The 20,775-nt window shown below is 44.9% G+C and overlaps 1 protein-coding gene across 2 annotated transcripts in view; it reads right to left on the bottom strand.

Moving 5' to 3' along the window:
* Positions 1–211: 211 nt before the first annotated feature.
* The window catches only part of Eip78C (Ecdysone-induced protein 78C), a 122,119-nt gene continuing 101,555 nt past the window's right edge, over positions 212–20,775 (bottom strand). For both annotated transcript variants that reach the window (XM_050184301.3, XM_055073735.2), the window contains exons 6-9: positions 20,355–20,480; positions 18,039–18,144; positions 12,947–13,291; positions 212–7,441 (exon numbers count right to left, since the gene is read on the bottom strand). In XM_050184301.3, the coding sequence (XP_050040258.1) occupies positions 12,960–13,291; positions 18,039–18,144; positions 20,355–20,480 (564 nt within the window). In that variant the 3' untranslated portion in view covers positions 212–7,441; positions 12,947–12,959. The remainder of the gene's footprint in view (positions 7,442–12,946; positions 13,292–18,038; positions 18,145–20,354; positions 20,481–20,775) is intronic.

Genomic DNA, 20,775 nt, shown 5'->3' with positions numbered 1-20,775 from the left:
GATTACAGGCGGGATCGGAAGCCTATCATGGTGTGAGGGTATACTAACTCGTGGGGCAAAGCTTGAAGCTGAGGGCACAAACAATGTTTGTGAAGTACTGTTCTCATAAAACAACTGGGGTTGAAAGTTCCTGTGGAAAAGGCAGGTTCTCCCATTCAGAATTTCAGTGCGAGTCGCTACGCATAAGCTTCAAGATACACAACCATAACACTTTGTGGACAGGGTTGAATAGACATTCCTTTATTTTGTAACAACTAGTACAGAGAACCTGTTGACACTGTTTCCACAATGAAAACAAAGACGAGGAGGTGAGCAAAATGTATTGTGCCACATTCCCAGTACAATGATTCTGGCAGTGATAATATTTTGGGTTGTGCCACTGCATGTCTCCTCACTGGTGCCTACTCACCGGTTGGGGTGTAGAACAAACTAAAGAAGAAAAATAGTTTGAAATACACTACACAGACATGAAAAATGTGCCAGTTATGCACATCTTGATAGAGCCCCATCGGCCAGCAGCTTGCATAACTGCCACTGGCCAAGAAGGACGAGATATGGTGACTCAGCTGCCACTAAAGCAACCCAAAATAAAAAAAAACCTGTCGATATGCCAATCAACAGACGGCTGCCTTGGAACACCATTGCGCTGCAAAGTAAGCACAAGCTGATAGTGAATGGACCAAGCAAGTTCTACATACAATTTATTTTACAGACTGTATGAAGCTTTTTAAAGACGGGTCAAAGGAATGTGAGCATGATCACCAGCTGGGACTTGTCCTCTTGGTCAAGAACAACTAAGCAAAGGAGTGGCACTCCAGTAGTACCACAGGCATTGGCTTGGTGAAAGATAAACTTAAGACAAGGCACAAGCAATAGAGCATGCTCAGCATCCGCATAGAGCAGCAGCCTGTTCCATTCACATAGAGTGCTACTACTATGGCCCACACATACCTTTAATCAACAAAATTTTATAGACTTGAGACAACCTGCTCTCTGCGAGATGCCTTAAAGTTGACTTGCCTCTTTGACACCGAACCTGTGGTGAAGTTGCAAAAAGCTGACCTGTGGATGTACAGTGCTCACGGAATGAAACGCGTCAATTTAGGGCTAAGTAATGCGCATACTTTCGTTTCAACCGGCTACAGTTCGTGTCACATCGACGTAATTCCGGTGCGTACACTTACATCAGAGTCCTCGTCACCTTTGGTAACCACATTCCTAGCGACATGACATGGTGCTCTCGCGTACTTTGCACACGTGTATGGTTCTACTAAATGTTCCGTGTCCCATTTCATTCCGTGAGCACTGTACATTTGGAAAGCCATTTTCATGCGAGCATATCTGCAAGCTTACTACAGTGACTAACCGCTTAAAAGAATTGACCGAAAGGAACACTTGGGTTACGAGAGATGGTACAGTAGATTTTAAAATGATTTTGACAATTTGGGGTTCTTTACAGGCACCTATAATAAAGTATACAATTAACTGCAAGTGACATGTGGGAAATCAGTTGTAACTGATGAATGCCAGTCCTTGTAGTAATGGAGTACTTGTCCCGCAGCCAAGCGCCGAGCATATATCTATTCCTTTTGCATCTTATTTGCATTTCCTCTTTTGTGAAGTCGGCACTGAGCATGCCTTGTGCTGCCACTCACTTTCCTGCCAAGCTGCCTAAACGAGATTCTAAATGCTTTGCAGTGGTGCAGATTTCACCTGAGCTGTGTGGGGACGCCTTCTCAAAACGGAGAAAAGAACTGTGGGCCAAGTAGGGGGGAAAATAAAAGCCCTAAACTATACACAGAACAACAAGTACACTTGCAACAGTTATGAGACGTGCAAGACATACTGCTCACTTGACTGCTCATGTATAACACATCACCTGCACCACTTGCCTCCACAATATGGGCAAGTCTGTTTTGTTTTTTAATATAAAGAACAAACATTCAAGTATTAACAGTGCTCTAACACGTGGAAGGGCTCTCGACCAACAATCACGCCTCTGGACGAAACAGGTACAGACCCTTGAAAATTACAGCGACACACTCAAGGTGACGAACAACGGCTACCTACAGCTTTGCAAGATGGTCTCCGCATACAAGAAGTCGGATTTGTCTGCAGTAAAGTATGCAGAAGGTTCAAAGCAAAACATAAAACAATTGTATCCTAAAAGCTGTCGCTTACAACACCTTTTTTTTCCTTTTTTTTACAGCATAAAACCTGCCCTAGCTGAAGTGTAAAACACTAAAAATGTACAAAACTACTGCACAAGGGAGCCGCACAAGGGAAAGTTAACGACAGGATAACATACTCTTATGCTTCCAATGGGTGCATTTGAAGCATGTTGCAAAAGCATGTTGCAAAAGCATGTTGCAAAAGCATGTTGCAAAAGCACATTTCCAGTGGGCAATCAACATTTGCTTTTTAGGCTCTGTACAACAAGTGCAATACGAAGTGCAGAATTCTGCTATGAACAGAAAATCTGCTTTTACTTTACCTCAAGTGTATAAAGTTTGATTCACAGGGATATCTCGTAATGTACACGACTGTGTTTAAGGAAGCCGACCACCGAACTGTCTACGGACTACAAAAGAGGGGGAAAAAAAGGAACTTTTTAATTTTGATTGTTATGTGGATTGCATGATTACATAGCAATGTGTGCAAAGGCTGATTTGTGAGTGAAAAACCAATGCCCGCCCAACAACCTTAATGTAGATGTTATCAATCTTGTATGGCATGACTGCCTCCACACTTGCCACCAACACATTCAAACAGCAACTTCAAAACAGCTTCTATAAAATCACTTTCACTGCTCTGTCAAAAGACTATATCCTCGTATCTAATACACATATACCAGCATGAATATAGAAAATGGTTACTGCCAGTGACTGTGGCATATCAAGCAGCTACAAAGGCTTGTAGTAACTTGAGCATTTACACAAACTCCATGACGGAACAAAAGGAACGCAAGAACTCTGGGGGAAATGTCATGCTTTTTCTGCAGGCATATGAAGTACTCCTATAAGCACCGGGTGAACTGCACTCGGGTACTAACAATTCATGAAAACAAAGAGGAGGACCAAAGCTACATTGCCATGGATGAAAAAGTGCTGTAGCTCCAAGTACGCAAAAGCTCATGCGGAAAATAAGGCCACAAATTCGTCTGGCAGTATTGTAATTGACAAATTATTTAAGCCACTGGAATGTTGCGCCACCAACCACCACAACTCTTAGCTGCCTATGCATACGTGGTGCCACGCAAAACAAACTGTGGCTGGCAAAGTGAACATTGGTGGACAGTGCATATAATGAGTTCCCACTTTCACAGAGGGTAGCTTGCACACCAGTACGGGTGTACATCTTTCAAATCCTTTTAACAATGTTGCTTGAGCACTGATAGCTAAGCAAGTCAGCATGGTAGTGCTGTTTAAAGGTGGCCAAGTTAGTGCATACTCATAAATCTCGGGTGGCACAAGCATCACCTAGTAAGCCACTCTGCGAGGAGGAGCTGCAATGAACTTCTTGCAATTATGTGCAGCAAACTTCTTGCACTGCAAGTATGCACAGGGTTGTGCAAAAAGAACATGGACACAAGAAAGAATGATGGGACATCGTTCTTTCTTGTGTCTGTATCCTTTACGCACAACTGTTATGCTGTAACAGGTGCAACATAACTAACCAATCTAACAAATTTTTTTTGTTCATGGTTTGTTCTGTTCTAAATTAATTATGTTATTTTTTCACCCTTTTTATCAGTGTACTTCATGCAAATAAGGAAAGAATAGGAGCTCGATGCAGGCACCACATCCAAATGGCATGAAACGCCAAACGTTGCCCATTTTGCCAGCATAGTTTCAGAAAGTTAATGAATGTTTATAAAAGCAGCTATATTCTTACACATATAGGTTGCCCTGGTGCCATGTCTAAAAGCAACTCCACTGTCATTCCTTCTGTCATTTTCCAGGGCTTGCATGCTGCCAAACAGCCATTATCGTTAGGGTTGGCTACTTGGTGCCAATGGACGAGAAGTCGTACAAATTGAAAGACAAGAATTTCTACAGTGATAAGGCTGATCAATTCTGCTATTCTGCTATGCACTGACTTACTTGCTGGCCAATGTTTGCGTGGCATTGTTAAAACACAAGGATGTACACCTCAGTGTACAAGCCAACCCACTGTTGCCAGGCTTTGTGCCAAAGCTACAAGTATTGGGCAGTTAGCATCTTGCACCCCAACTTACGTCGCCAATCAACAACCTAAAGCAGATTACGACGATGAGTTTGAAGAGGGCAAAAATGGTTGCGATCAATCACGCTCGGGTAACAATGAACCACAAGAACAGTGAGCAACTGTAGTATGCATTAGAATGAAGGCTGGGCAAGACCTTGGCAGTGAACCACAACTTCACGCACGCAACACACACACACACACTCACTGATCAACAAATGGGGCAAGTCTCCACGGGACACCAAATGAGGGAGGACATCATTGTCATAGTTTTCGAAGATGTCGCCAGCCTCCGCCACCACCATTACTTGAGCCCAGCTCCTGGAGGGACAGTGGCAGCAGACATAGTTGCCCTGTTGAGTGCCACACTCACTTGCAGAGCTCAAGAAGAGGCAGCTGATAGGTGTTCCAAGCAAGCATCGCATTTGCATGTGCTTGCATGGCAAAATGGGTGGCCTCCTCTGCACAGTTCAAAAGGTGGTGCTCTGCTCTGCACTGCGGCTGCCTCCAAAAGTGCATGTTCAGCAGCGACACTGGATACTCTGGAGAACACAGCAGTAGTCTGAGCACAGGCACACCATGATGCGTTAAGCACTAGCATCCTGTTCTGGGGCAGACGGATGGAAGAAAAGACAAGAGAAAGCACCACTCGGGGAAAAAGGGGTAAAGCAAGCACCTTTTAAGAAGGAACAACTGCCTTGTGCACACAGGTGTACAGAAAAGCATTTGCACAATAATGTACACTCCTGTGCATCTGCTACTTTAAAAACAAAATAAAAATGACTATATTTTTTGTTTTTAATGGTTGTGTTACGGCATAGTGATTATGCTTGTGACCTGTCTCATAGTGCTCTGTTGTATAAATATTCTGAGCGCAGATAGTAAAGTCACCTCCCTCTTTCTCAAACTTTGCAAGCTTGCACACGGGTTTCTAAAACTATGGAAAAGTGCAAATGTGGCTGTTACACTCGCCACCTATTTGAAATGCTGTTCTCCTTTTGCATCAGAGTAACATCGCCACATTTCTAGAAGTTTTTAAGGCAAACAGAGAATTGCCTCGCCATCAGCTGAACCTGCAAAGGCCTTTTGAAGATTTATTGGCAGTGAAATGGAACAGGTTCATAATAAGACTGATGACCCCACTGCTACCAAAATGATGTTCCTGACGTGCTTCAATGACCATGATGTATAGAAAATGACTTCATGCATAGGTTCTAAGGAGAGAGACAAGCACAAAATGTGCAGGCAATGCTGGTGGTGAACTGATGCACATATAGGGAGTAGATGGTGATCTGTTTTGTTCACTTATGGTCCAGCTTGAATGCAACCATGGAACATTAAAACAAATTATATAAAAGAAAGGAGGAGGCTCAGAAGGTAAACCATGAATGTTCACGAACGTGTATACCCTATTTTACATATGCCATCAGTCACTCCTGGTATTCCATACACACAACACCAGCTTAACCTATTACAGCTACACAAAAATACACACGACACACTTATCTGCGACGCTAGAAGAGCTACCAGATAATTTTTTGCCAGGTACTACGGACACTGACGAATTTTTTTAGACACAGTGGAAATCTCAGATTGCTGAAAAACCGAGCACTCTAGAAAAACTAACTGATGGAAAACTAATCTTATCACATTTCACTCTGTCAGCTAAATCAACGTGCATATCTGCAAATGCTTACTCCAACTGGTGCCAGACAAACCAGTGCAAGACTTGCTATGCATAATGTTGTGCCAGCTGTCACATTAATTGTTTTATAATATGGGCAAAACTGCAATTTTTCGGTTAATTTGATCTCAACCAAAAGCCCTGTCTGGTACTCGTACATTTCTGTGGGCCGAAACGTTCATTAATTTGATCCCGAAATTGTCCCTCGCCAGATAATTTGAACTTGGCTGGCCTGCACAAACACACCCTATACCTATAGCTGCCGTACTAATCTTGTTGGTGCTAGATATGCCAAAGACGCATCATCTCCTGCCAATATGGCAATTTACGGCCGGCCTTGATCAAATCTTGAAGTGAAAACGGCAATTCATAATGAATGATAACCATATTTACCCTATGTGTCTTTTCCCCCCAATAATTGATTCCGAAATATTTTAGAAAAGAGCATAAAAGAATTTGTCGGCTACTATAAAGAAAACTTACTTGACAACTTCACAGTACTGACCATGCAGGCCTAATTGGCACTCTAACTAAACATAACCTACTACATTTTGCATGACAAGATACTTAAATTAACGGACGATAGTGGAGCCATGCTATGGACAGTCAAATAATATGGAGAGCTGATGCTGCCTAAAATATTGTACACTATATACATTACAAGCACAGTTTGAACGCACACCAAATCACCTTGCTTTTTCATCTTTCAAGTACACACCTTGGGCTGATACTATGCTTTCTCACACGCAGACCTCAATGAATGCACCCAACTAGGACACTAAAATGAAGGCAGGCCAGTTGTAAAACTCTACTTAACAAGAAAAGCCTGTCTGTTTTCACCGGAGTTGTTCTTGCTGACTGAGTGTAGCTATATCGCATATTTTACAGTGAAACCTAGAATGATCATGCACCGAGTAGGCCATTTCAAGCTTTGCTGTTAAATGCTGCAGTGGACTTTTGGTAATCTTTGAACGTTGGGCAAGCTCTGTACAACCGGGACTGTCATGTTTCAACCTAATTGAACACTTGCATCAAGATGAGCATGTTCATTCTTCTCATGCGTGGCGTCCTGTGTGGTTATGTGTTAACACTCCATTGTAGGAGCTGGCATCATAGGACTCCCTATACCCAAGACATGTTTAGTAAAACTTGCTCACCAAGGTTGTTTACACAGACCTTGCCTCGCGTTTTCGCCCACGTACAATTTATCTAAAGATCCCAAACAGCCATAGCATTTCCGTGCTATCACACCCATGTGGTCTGCCCCAGAACAGGAATGCCTACGAGACGTCCATGAAAGGCGATCGTTCCAGGAAGGTCCTCAGGACAGCACAGTTCGAGGCGGCGCAAAAAGGTTGCGGGCTTGTCGTTTGTGCCGTGGCCACGACATGAAGAAATAAATTACTGATGATGGACAGAAAAGGTCCCACAATGAGATTCTCGCAGGAGTCTGCCGATGCTTCACGGGATCTGTCCGGATCCACACCACTCAAGACATTGGTGAGGACTGACGGCCCTGTTGAGATGGGCTACCTGTAAAGAGCAGGACAGGTACTTTTATGAGAAAGCTCTGATGAGCAGCAATACATGCTGCATGCACATGGAAAAGTGACCCCTGCACAAACAGTGGCCACAACAAAAATTCAGCACTGAAGCCCTTTCCGGAAGATATGGGTGACGTAAAGAAACAGCAATGTTGCAGCAAGTGCTGCCCCCCCCCCTAGTGTCACCCTCTCAGCACACACTTCAAACTGACACATTTAGGCTATTGGATCAGTTGCTCAAGGACCAAGCCACAAGTGATCTGTCTCCATTGCCAACAGCACCCTCTAGATAAGGTCCACAATTAGTAACATCACTTGGAACGCCAAGGAAATCGGCCATGTGCAATGTGGCTTTTGAGGTTGTGTGTATAGTGCTCCCAGTGAGTCCTATGTCACATGTGGCCACTTATTCTGCCTGCTGCATGGAATTAGCCCAACAAGCACAGCAAGTAAAAAAGGAGTCATGATTTCATGGCGGCACTTGAACTGAAAACAGAGTTCAATAACTTGCCAACTAAGCTCGCAGTCTTATTTAAACTTAGTGCAAGAAACAATATTCATATGTGGCCTCTTCGGACTCCCATTTACTAGGCTGTGCAAATATTCAATATTATTGCTAAAGTATTTGGAACAAATGAATATACTGTAAAAACACGCATATAGCTCAGACCCGTGTATATAGTCCAAGGTATAATTTGGGGACAACAGAAATAAAAAAGTTTTCATCTGTATATAGTCTGACAAAAACAGTCACTGAAAGCATTTATTTCCATTGCACTTCACTCTTTAGTCATTGCCGTCTACTGCACTCCACGCTTCAGTCATTGCCGTCTACTGCACTTTCCTCAGAGAGTCCCTTGCCAGAGATATCCTCCCATAAAAGCTTGTCTTCAGTGCCAAGAAATGAGTTCATGAACGAGCATTTCGTGAACACACGATGGACGAGCTACTCGGGAAAGTATGCCTGAGCGGCAGTGATCCATGAACAGAGCATTGCTAAAGAGGCCGATTCCAGTCGTCTGGTAGGAGAACCTTCAGGCTCTCCCGACCTCATCCACCCCATACAGCAATGCTTGATGCAGTCTTTTAATGGCTTATTTATGCACACATCAAGTGGTTGCAGCTGGGATGTCATCCTTCCCAAAATGATGACGAGCTCAGCGCTGGACCTGCACAGCAGTCGCTTCACCGAGTCAGCTATGTGACAGAGAAAATCATCCAGGACAACTAGTGATGGGAGTTCCAGCAGTGCTCTGGATCGCCAACAACATACAGACTTTAATCCAAACAAGCACCAGTGCTTTTTCTTGACAGCAGACAACAACTTTTCTTTAAAGCTTGTCCTCTTTCAGCAGAATCTTCCGTCTGAATACCACGTAGGGGGGAAGCTTGCGACAGTCTGCTGTGCAGCACAACATTAAGGTGACATTACAACATTACTTCTCATTTCCACTTGACCTCACGGAAATGAGCCTGGAGCCTTTCTGGTGCACCGTTAGTGCCGAGGGCCAGTCCAGATATACTGGCATTTGATCAGCATCGCTGATCTGGCTGAGCTGAAAGTTGAACGACTTTCAAAGCGAAGTCACATGCCACTGAAAGTCCAGAAGCAGCTCTTTGTAGCTTTCTGGCAGCTTCTGTGATATTGACGTGCGCCGACGTAGAGAAAATCAGTGCAGTGCATAGAATGAGATGCCTAGTGCTTAATTGGCTTTGGGTCCGTCCGCAGAACGCTCTTTTCTCTAGCAATCTCTTTTGCGTTTGCTTGCAGCAGCTTGATGTTGACAGCGAGGTGTGCAGCTCATTGCTCTTGAATGAAGTGTGTCAGGTCCAGTCCAATTTCAGGAACCGCTGCATTATTAAGCCCCCAGAAACAAATTCTCAGGCTGCTGCACACAATGAGGGCTTCCTTTTGCTTCACCCAACCACGAACGCTGTGCTCATTCACACCGAACTGCAGCTCTGCAGCACAGTTGCCAATGGTTTCAGCAGCTACAATCACTTTTCTTTTAAATGTAGCCTAATACTGCTTTTGCAGTCTTGAGATCATGCAAAGTGTGGCTGTTGCTAAGTCAGCGTGGTTTACAATGGCAACTGATGAGGGCGCAAGAACCTGGATGATGATAGTGCTGAGCAATATCGAAACCGGAACTGTCAATTCGGGCTGAAAATTCTTGCGATTCAAACATAGTACAGGGCAGAAATTTCACATGTTAAGATTTGGGGAAAAACCCTCAGAATATGTGCAGGTTCTTATGGTAAATTTGAAAACATGTACAAACGATGGCTTTGGTTTCAGTAAACAAGGTGTAAAGTAAAACCTCGTGAATTTGGATTTCACGGTACTGAAAAAAATGCCCGAATTAATTTTTTGTTTTTGTTTTTTTAATTATGGGGTTTTACGTGCCAAAACCACTTTCTGATTATGAGGCACGCCGTAGTGGAGGACTCCGGAAATTTCGACCACCTGGGGTTCTTTAACGTGCACCTAAATCTAAGTACACGGGTGTTTTCGCATTTCGCCCCCATCGAAATGCGGCCGCCGTGGCCGGGATTCGATCCCGCGACCTCGTGCTCAGCAGCCTAACACCATAGCCACTGAGCAACCGCGGCGGGTGAAAAATGCCCGAATTAACTGAACGTTGAAATACTGAGGGTGTCAAGAAAACAATAAATGAATATATGCTACGTCAACACACTTTTATTTACTGAATGACCCAGCAAATCATGTTTCTATTTTGCATAATATCAGTGCGGAAGCTGCAGTTCACATCATCTCGTGACTGGTTAGCACTCGCAGCAAAGTAGGCCTCGCGACTTCCTTCACAGCGTGGCCGTGGCGTGCGTCTTCACGAGAAACAGTTTTGCACTACCGCACACACATCACGATTACTTTTTAGCCAGTGAGCTGACCGCCAACAGGTCATCCTTTTATCACAATGTAACCAGTGCTCTTCAACCTTGACAGCTTTGCACTGAGTTAAAATGAAAATGTTTTCCGCAACCCCTTCGGACGAAACCACGGCCACTATCGATGCAATCACGGACGGCAACTTCGCGATTGTGAAGGCACTCGGCCGACAAATGCACCGAGTCAAAATGAAACTACCTAGTTTGCTGCAACAACTGCGGAGGAAACCATGGTCGCTATCAACGCACTCATGGATGGTGACTATGCAGTTATGAAGGAATGTGACTGACGCGGTGTTATCCGCGGCTGTAAACGCGAGAATAAAGGCTTTAAAGGTGCAAATAGGGACAAAGCGTTGTGGTGTTGCTGTCATTCATGTACTATTTCCACTGATGACTATGGTGATGCAGATGCCGCCACTTCGTTTCGGTTGGACGCTAGCGCTGTTTTTGCTCTTTTGCATGGTACATTTGCGGCACTCGCCGAGCTCCGAGAATGGTCTGAATTAACCAATGTGTGGCCAAATATGTCCAAATTAACGAGAGTTTGATAGCACTAAATAATGCATGCACCTGCTGGGACCAGAGGACGAGTCCGAATTAACGAGGTTTTTCTGTATTGCCAAGAACAATGATGATAGCTACGACAACCCAAAGACGAATTTGCTTATAGTGGCTGCCCAATTTTTTTTACCTTATTTATTATTCTAACATGGTCTCGCACCACCACATTCTCTACTGAACTAATAAGTAACAATGGCACCGTATGGTGTTTCAGGCACTAAGTTTCAGGCACCGTATGGTGTTTTGCGAAATTTTTCATAGATGATCTCCGCCCGCATAATGTTTGAAAAATGATGGCCATGCAGCAAGTTGGCACCATTCAGGTTGTCCCCTATACTCTCGTTTTCATTGGTGAGGCGATCTCTCAGGTTCCCAAGAACCATGGGGCCACTGCGAATTGATCTACCTAGATTTGGTGCAACACTGTAACATCAGTCAACGACACCACTGCTTAGGCCCAAGAGTGAAGGCAGTGGGGCCATGGTAAAAATTTACAGCTGGTTGGCATGTGGAGGGCTATAAACCATCACAAGAAGCTTTCTGTTCATCGGTGATCAGGCCTGATACCACATGCATGACTGAGCACCATAGAAGTGGTGTTCAGGTTTGTGGGCGACCAGCTGACAATTACAGCCAATGTGTCTACCGAGTTCATTAGTGCAATTTCCGGACATAAGAGGTTCATTGAAAAAATAAGCTCACGTGTAAGCACAAGTAGCACCATGCTGAATTTGTACAATACAGCCTAAACTGCTGGTGTTGCAATCAAGGTCACACGAGACGTCTACATCTGCACAAGACAGCGAGCGATTTTCATAGAGCTGTGTGATGGGTGAACACAAGATGCCTCTTGTTGCCTCGATCATCCCAAAATTTCAGATAGATTAAATAACAAAATTCAGCAAATGTCTGCCAATAAATTTCTGTACTGCTAAGCATTGTAAAAAAAATGTTGATGAACTTGTGTTTTTGCATGAAAATATCTGAACAACAGAACTTGGAAAGCAAACTGTTTCTCGAGTTGAAACTGTTACCATCTTCGCAGAAGATCCCTTCTCAATATTTTTTTTAGACTTGTGTGAACTTCTGGCTTTTGTTTTAAGGTTTTATGCCAATCTCACTAATCAAACTACACTAAGACACAATCTAGAAGCACACGATGGTTTTTATGCCAACAAGCATTCTTGCCTCCCACAAATCAGTCTCTGCAAGATGACAGTATAACCACTGCAGAGTAGATTTCTGCTTGGTGGAAATGCTCATTGTCAAAGCCACGATCACCATAGGTGCAACACACAGAAACATTAGCAAAATGAAAAGCATGCAAAGATCTCGTTTGCATGTTTCAATGTCAGACACATACGGTCGCTTTGTTTACTTTCTTGGACATGGCATGTGTTACAAACATTGAGACTGACCATTTTTGGTTGCAGTGCAGCACCACTTATAGTGTAGATGACTTGTGTTATTAGCAGCCTGCAAAGGGTTAACCGAGGGGCCCGATATTTATTCATCATAGCATAAGAAGCCAACAAACGCACCAAGGACAACACAGGGGGAATTACTTGTACTTACAACTTGAGTTAAAGAAATGATAAATAAATGGAAATGAAAGTAGATGAAAAAACAACTTGCCGCAGGTGGGGAACAATCCCACATCTTCGCATTACGCGTGCGTTGCTCGCACGCGTAATGCGAAGACGTGGGATAGTTTCTCACCTGTGGCAAGTTGGCTCGCACGCTTAATGCAAAGACGTGGGATCGTTCCCCTCCTGTGGCAAGTTGTTTTTTCATACACTTTCATTTCCATTTACTTATAATTTCTTTAATTCAAGTAGTAAGCACAAGTAATTCCCCCTGTGTTGTCCTTGGTGCGTTTGTTTTTTGGCTTCTTGTGCTAGGAGCCTACACTAATTCAAGCAGCAATCTGTGGTCTACGAGAGTTTGAAGCAACACGAGTCGAGTGTTGCTTGGAAAAGGATCCCCTAGTGCACACACTGATGAAGGGAAAGGAGAGTACCTGAGAGCAGCCTTCAAGAAGCAGCTGTCCCTGCCACAGCAGAGTCCTCTGTTGCCTGCTGCTGCTGCGGTTGCTGCTGCTGTGGCGTCTGCGGCTGTGCAGCGGGGATGTCAAAGATCTCCGCAAAGAGTGGTGGCAGGCGCAAGGCATGCCAGTGCGGGCGCAGCCAAGCCAGGTGCCGGGCGTGTGCCAGCCCCAGGGCACGCAGGGGCCCCAGCAAGGCCAACGCCCGCCCAGGGAGCCCCGGGTCCCCCGGGTGGTTGCGGCCCGCCTGCAGCCGCAGCGCCTCGCACAGCCGACTCTGGCCCATGTCAATGGCCTTGCTGTCGTACAGCCCGCTGCGCTCTGCACACACAAGGGGCAAGGATAGCACCCTCAATCTTCTCTGGCACCTCCTTTCAACCTGCTTATCACACTACCTAGCAAAATGTGACATAGGAACCTATTGGGCAATAGTTGAAAGGGACACTAAAGGAAAATATTAAGTCCAGCTGAAGTGATAGATTAGTGCTCAGGAATCTATAAGTTGTCAATATTATCGTGAAGAGTAATTGAGAAATTGAATTAAATGCAGGCACGATTAGAGACTCCCCCGGGACATTCAAGTACTTGCCCGATGACGAAGGCACTCCTCATTTAAATTATACAGTCGACAAGAGCGTCACCATGTTGGTGATCTCTGCCAACGGAGTTCGCCATGGAGATGGAAGAAACGAACTTCGCACCACTTGGCTCTCGCGGACGCACAAGAGGTGGCACCGATCACACAAATGCGAAGCTGCAGAAGCAAACAAAAAGATGCAACAACGTCTCCGAGTGTGTACACACCTGATCAGTGGGCACAGCACGTGCGAAATAGCAACCGAAACTTTAGGAAAAAAGAAAAAGGAAAGAAGAAAGAGAAAAGAGAAAGAGAGAAGAAAAATAACATCACGCTTTAAGTGATTATGACGATAGTGCTGATTGAAAAAAACAACAACAAAAGAAGTCATGCAAGAAAGTGTGCACATGGCATCTGAGACCGGAAAATGGCGCTCCCTCTCCAATGGGCTTCTTCGATTTTCCACTTCTGGCTACCCACGGGCTGCCAGAGCCAGCCAGAGCGTCTTCATTTTTCTCAGGTTGCTCCACCCCCCGTGATAGGCACTTCCGCCGAGCGTTCGTTTTGCTCGGGCTGGATGGTTCTGGCTACCCGCGGGCGGCCGGAATCTGCCTGGAGGATTTTGGTCTGGCTGCTCTCTAGAAATTCTCTGGCTAGCAGACGACTAAAAGAGGCGATGGGCACTCGCCGCCATCTTTGTGGGGATTTCACGGATTGCAACGCAGGCGCTTGAGGACTTAACTTTACCTCGCTCAGCCAACTGTCTACGGTCATCTTTGGATTTCCTTACTTCTAGTGTTATCTCTTTAGGTGCTAACGCTCCATTCCACATTGCGAAGCGGTGTGATTCGAGCAGTGGTGAACCGTTTGACGCTTTTGTGTGTGTGGGTGTGTCCTGAAGGATTCATCACGGCGGTGATCAGCGTGCTGCACTCTCACGCGTGCATGTTATCTGCATCGTGTTCCACGCAAGTTGTACACGCTCATTCACACATTGCGGTACATTTTGGGTTCGTCTTTCTCTGGTGGCGTTCCTTTTCACGTATCTCGTGCATGTATATATCTCCTTTTTCTGCAGTTAGCGAAGGCTTTGCAGCTAGCCCGTGTTCGCTCCATCTCACCGTCGTATGCTTAGGTGGCAGCTCGAAACCGATATGTGTTCGAATACACTGATTGCACTCGGTACATTTGACACACGTACATTGGCTTATTGCTCTCATGATCGCGACCAATGTTGTTTTTCGTGTGAAACGTTTCGCTGGTCACAGGCGGTGTGCATTTTCATGCGCCAGCCGCATTCCCAGCTCCTTAGGGTCAAAATGAGAAGCACCATCAGAGACAACAAACTTTCTGAAATTGAAGCCCAAGCAAGTCGGCAAGAAATTTTATGCGTATGAGGCGTACCCGATAACCTGCTTTTTCATGTCTTGTGATGACAACGCCAACTCATCAATGTCGCCGGTGGGCGATGTGATTGCTACGAGCAGAGATCCTCGAGCTATCGCTTTCGAGTATACAATCACTTGCGCGCAATTTCGCGTCTTGTCATCCGCCGCGTCGGAGGCCATCTGTTGAGCTGCGCAAGGTGAGGTTGGCCCAGTACGCATCCTGCGCCGAGTCGCGCGAAATCGCACGAAAGTGATCTTATCCCTGAATGCAACTATATATTTTCAAGCTGGCAACGCATAAATGGGCCGACTATGCCAAGCGCGCGCCGGCCTCGCCAGGCGCTGCCATGCTGGTAGCATGTTTACATTTGGCCAGTTGTCCCGGCATTCGATTTTGCAAACTTCGGGCAGGTTCGGGTTGTCTTGGTATCCCAGCCCACATGACTTCCTATCAGAACCGGAACTAGGTGGCTGCCATTTGGCTGCCATTTGGCTGCCAGAACTCCGAAAATCTAAGAGGCCCAATTTTTGATAGTTTGTGCCCCCCAATCTTGGAGGCTATAGAGCAAGCCACTGAAAGCCAAGCCAGTGAAAAAATCCAACATGGCAGCCTCCAAGAACACATAGCATGGCCTGGAACAAGTGATTTAGTTCGAAAAATCGAACTTTGGGGCCTCAATTTGTCCGAGAAATCGGTTGCAAAAACGCATAAGCTCAATGGAAACCCTGACCGTGCATTTATGAAGTCCAGAATATCCATCAAGTCCGTATTTTTGGAGTCAAGCGCCTGCACGCCCATTTTAGCGGCGGTTATCAAATGCATGAACATCGTCTGCAGCTTTGTTTAATGCAGCAGTGGTGATATATATGCTACGTGTTGTAAGCCAGCTGGTTAACATGGCACTTGGGGCGGTGAACTGTCACGCCAAGCAATTCTGCATCAGTCATTACATCAAGTAAGCTTTCTTGGACATGGAAAATAATTGTGATTTCTTTTTGAGGAAAGTTCTCACTTGTTTTCTTTTTTTTTTTTCTTCATTTCGGTTGATTTGAAGATCCGATTATTCCGAAGAATTTTCGTGGTCCGGGGGCCTTCGACTTATCGAGGTTTTACTGTACTGTCATCTATCTGTAGCATATGTGAGAGCAGCAACGTGTTCGCAGATTTCAGTTGTTGTATTCTCGGACGATCACTTTTGAAGACCCTTTCACTTTTGTGATATTTTGTGTCACTAGCACTGGACATGTTGACGGGCAACATCATTCCAGGCACTACGATAAGACAGCGTGCATGGCACTGCATCAAGATGGCTGTTGCTCGTAGAGTCAGCATCTATGCTAGTCACAAAATAATCATGTGAAAGTGAAAGTAGCTCCGGAAGTAATGAAATGAGGATATTGCAGAACTTTTCTGGACACTTCTGGAACAAAATTATTTATTTTCTGGTAAATCCGATATTTCAAACTCCGGATTATTTGAACTTTAGGTGGATGCCCGCCGAGTCCGAATCATTGAGTGTACTTAGGCATAAATACTCCAGACCCTGGGACTCTTGGCTGTCAATAAAGTTTCTATTCATTCGCATGTGGACAATTAAAAGGCCCCAGATATGGTTCGGACAAATTTTGTAGAGGCGTAGTGTACAGCTACAGTTGATAATTAGCACAATTTGTGTGAAGCACCTCATATTAAGAGATCTATGGACGATTATAAGTTACCCTCCTTCATAGCCATGCATTTTCTCCTCAACTTGTTCGCCAAGTAATCAGGGCTAAGCTCCGCCTTCACTGGCTCTGCGTCATGATGGCACGTCGTGTCGTCTACGTTCGGTTGGCTAGGAGCAAGCATGCGAAGTCTCTCCAACTTCTCCGCCTGAAGCTTGGCAGTCAACCCCAAGTGAGAGCTATCGAAGCAGTGAGCAGCGAAGCGTTGCGAGCATTCTGTCGTAGCGCCGACCGTGTCCGGTATTTCAGTAACCACAGGCAAGATGGGCCTTTCAAAAGACGGGTGGAGGTATAAACTCAAGCTGATGAAGGAGCTTTAGCGTAGAAGTACATGAATGAACTGATCGGTCTGCACAGTCCAGCCGCCTGGTGGCACAGAGCTTAACTAGCCAAACAAAGAGCTAATATTGCTCTAACCAAGTGTAAAACATTTTAAACATTTACAACCAGGTGGCTGCACCATGCAGACCATTCATGTTTGCACTTCTGCTCATGCCGTGAAATGGCACGGTCAAACGGCCAGCCCCAGTCTGCTTGTGCTTGCGTTTACCTGAATACCGGATATGCAAACACGCAAATTCCTTCACAATAGCGCAATAGCGACAGTCCAATGCACTGTAGCCACTCCGCTTGTCTGCTGCCTTGCAGAGGGACGCAAAGTCGCAGCTTGACATATTGCCAGTCACTATGTTTACGGCCCACAACGCAACAAGGGCGAACCATGATGCTTGCGAAAATACAGATCGAGATCAACACTGACCGTGGAGCTCTCGTCAACACGAAGCACGTTGCAACACAAGCAGATGACGCCTTGTGCCGGAAGTACTTAAGTGTAGTGAGAAATTGTCCCCGTACATTCTCTTTCTGTTATTTTGTTTTTATAGAAACAAATTAACTAACATTCCGACTATTACAAACAAGATTGGTTCACCATAAAGTTAGAGAAGTTATCGATGATGCGTCCTGGGCAGCCAAATGGATAGATCGCCCTACTGACATCGTTAGGGCAACTTGCGTGAAATGGTCAGGGGTGGGTGAAAATTCAGCCGAGTGACATGCTGCGATCGGTAGAACATACGTTTTTAAAACCTTATAATTAATTACAGGCTTTACGGGAGCACTTATATGCATCAATTAACGATCAGAAGTACCTACCCTAACGACTCGGTATGTTTGTACAAAATAGTCAAAATCGTTTCAAGGTCCCTTTAATAATTAAGTGGCGCCAACCTACAAGGTCGTCAACATAACATTCTTCCAAATCACTCTGCAACAGCGACAGAGGGGAGCACAGCACTCTCTTTCTTGCACCCAAACCCCACAAAGCATGAAGTTTAGGCAAAAACATAACAAACAGAATGGTCGTCCTATAACTTACCATTTGTGAGTAGCACAACGGCCGAGAAGAGGCCGATCTCTGTGTCATTCAGCTGAAGGTTGTTGAACGCCACAAAGAAGTTGAACATTGCTGATACAAAGTCGTGCTGCAAAACAAATGATACAGACGCTTCAGGAATCCTTCAACATGGACAAGCAGGGGCCGCTTCAGACCACAGCAAAATGTCTGAACTGATGCACCTTAATTACTTCCTGTGAAAAATTTAATACTTTGTTGATTCCCCAGCCTCTGCCTTAGCATTTCGAGCAATTGTGTAGCAACTCCACATGTACTGTGCACAAAACACTTGAAGTAATCCTCACATCCCCAAAATCAGGTCCTGTAGTAAATGAGCTCACATACTATGTGATGGCTGTGGTTAAAAAATGGACATTCCACATTCACCGCCTTGGCTGTGGGCGGCACTGGCTAGCATTTCCGGTGCTAACCTTGTGCACATACATTTACACAAACACCAAAGAAAGCGGGCGGGAGGATGGCGCCGCGGCAGCTTCACTGATGAAGCACCGCATACGTAATACTGAATATGTGGGTTCAGCTCTCACTTGTGGTAACTTATCTTTTCATCCACCTTAATTTCTCTTTAGCTTATTACTTTTGCAATTAAATTAAACATAACAATTAATTTCCCCTATGCTCTCTCTGGCTTCCTTGTATGTATCTTTGTCTCATTAAGTCCCTTCAAGACACATTTTTCTATGGACCTCTCGCTGAGCTATGTACAAAATCCACCGTATTTACTCGCATAATGATCACACTTTTCTGGCAAGAAAATTGACGCAAATTCAGGGGTGCGATTATTATGCGAGTTAAATGTCCTGCGAAAATATTCTTTTTTTTTTTTTCATCCTGCGTTTGCTGCGGGATGACAACAGGTCAACAAGCAGGTGGCTGCTGCTGTAACAGTGCGGGACATCAAAACAAATATGGCGGCCAGCAGAGCAAGCCAAACGCGCCGAATGCAATTTTTGTCCTTCTTGCGAGTAGATTACGTGCATTGAAACAGTTTCTTCTGTATCAGCAATGAACAATATCGTTAATATCGGCTAGTTTGCGACAATAATGTGGCCATGTCCACTTTGAGGGGCCAGAAATAGAGATGGGCGCGCATAGCTGCAGTGACACAGAAACGCATGGTGGTTATGCTACGGAAACTGCGACATTTGTCTTCACTACTATCCTAATACAGCACGTTTCCACTAAGGGTGGGCCGATGCTGTGTTACAAGCATCGGTTATGAATAGGGTACACTTTTAACGTATCAGTGTAAACGTGGCCACCATAGTTGCCGCTTGCGATTTGTTGCGTGCCCACGAGTGCAGACGAGAAGAATCGAAAGGCGCCTTTTTTGTTGTTGTTGGCCAAAACCGTTACGAAGCCTACAAATAATAAGGCCAAGGTAAGTGCAAGTTAGGTTGTAGCTTTTTTTTTTTTTTCATGGAAGTGCGGAAAGTGATGAAAGGAATGAAATGGGGCATCTGCTTAAGAATGTTTGGTGCGTGCAGACCGCTTGGTATGTCTTCAAGAGTCGTTCGTGTAGCATTTGACAGCATTCGACAGATCGTAAGCGCGATCATCATTAGCCAGATTAGGCACACGACATATCGCTGCGACAAGTTGGGGTAGCGATCATTACACGCGAAAACAAAAAAATTTAATTTTGACGACAAAATTCAGGGGTGCGATCATTACGCGAGTGCGATCATTATGCGAGTAAATACGGTAAATGAGCTGTAACATAAGTAGTCTTAGTGCATACATGCCAACCTGTAAACTTTAGAATTCTGAAAAATCCTGTGGACACAACAAAATAAAAAGGGGGGCGGGGGGTATAGCATGCATTTAAATTTGCTCTTAGTATACACATTTTGTTGGCTACATACACATTTTATAACGATTATTTAACTTCAGAAACAGCACAGATGCAACAATAGATGTGGAACAGCAGAGACGTGACAACATTGTTCCCAAATCAGTGACTTTATGGGGGATTCTGCTGCTGCCAATTTCACCTGCTTTAGGAACTTGTCTGAATAAACTTTTTCGAAACTTCAATGTAGTGTCTTGAGCTGCTTAGAGAGGGCAGCACAGATACAATGACAATTTTTTTTGCATGCACTGATAGCAATCTTGTGCCGCTCAGTCTTTCAGCAGCTTTGCAACATTTTCACAAGCAGAATTGACTTTTCACCACACTTGATGCAGCATTAGTAAAACGGTAAAGCAAGCTCAAATTTATAAAACACAGCTGTGCAGATCTGGCAAAGGGTCCTGTAGCAGTGGGAGCACACTTACATCAAACATAAGCTCGAGCTGCTGCCGAATGAGGTAGGTGCCATCGCTGAAGGTGAGCGTGTCGTGTGGGAGGCCAACCAGCACTCCTCGAGATACATGCACCAGCCACACTTCAAAGAAGCCGGCCTGCAAGGATCGCACAACGTTTGTCAGGTGAACAGAACTGAACACAACAAAATGTCAGCGCTGTACTGTAAAACCCTATAATTTCATCGCAACCCCAACTGTCAGTGAACTGGAAGCATTGGGAAGCATATTACATTGCAAATTTGTGGTTGTGCCCCATGGTTTACTTGGGCCACGAAAGCTCCTTCGAATTTTCTGCCTTTTGGAAACAGCACTGTCTGTTCAGCTTTCATCGTGGTACTTAAGTCACACGTGTTCTTCATACATGACCCCTCTCTCTTTCTGGTCCAAAGGA

The sequence above is a fragment of the Dermacentor andersoni genome, chromosome 4, assembly GCF_023375885.2.
Source record: "Dermacentor andersoni chromosome 4, qqDerAnde1_hic_scaffold, whole genome shotgun sequence".
In the NCBI taxonomy this organism is placed as follows: domain Eukaryota; kingdom Metazoa; phylum Arthropoda; class Arachnida; order Ixodida; family Ixodidae; genus Dermacentor; species Dermacentor andersoni.
Note: the sequence above shows the minus strand (reverse complement) of the source record. Positions and strands in the feature narration are given on the sequence as shown.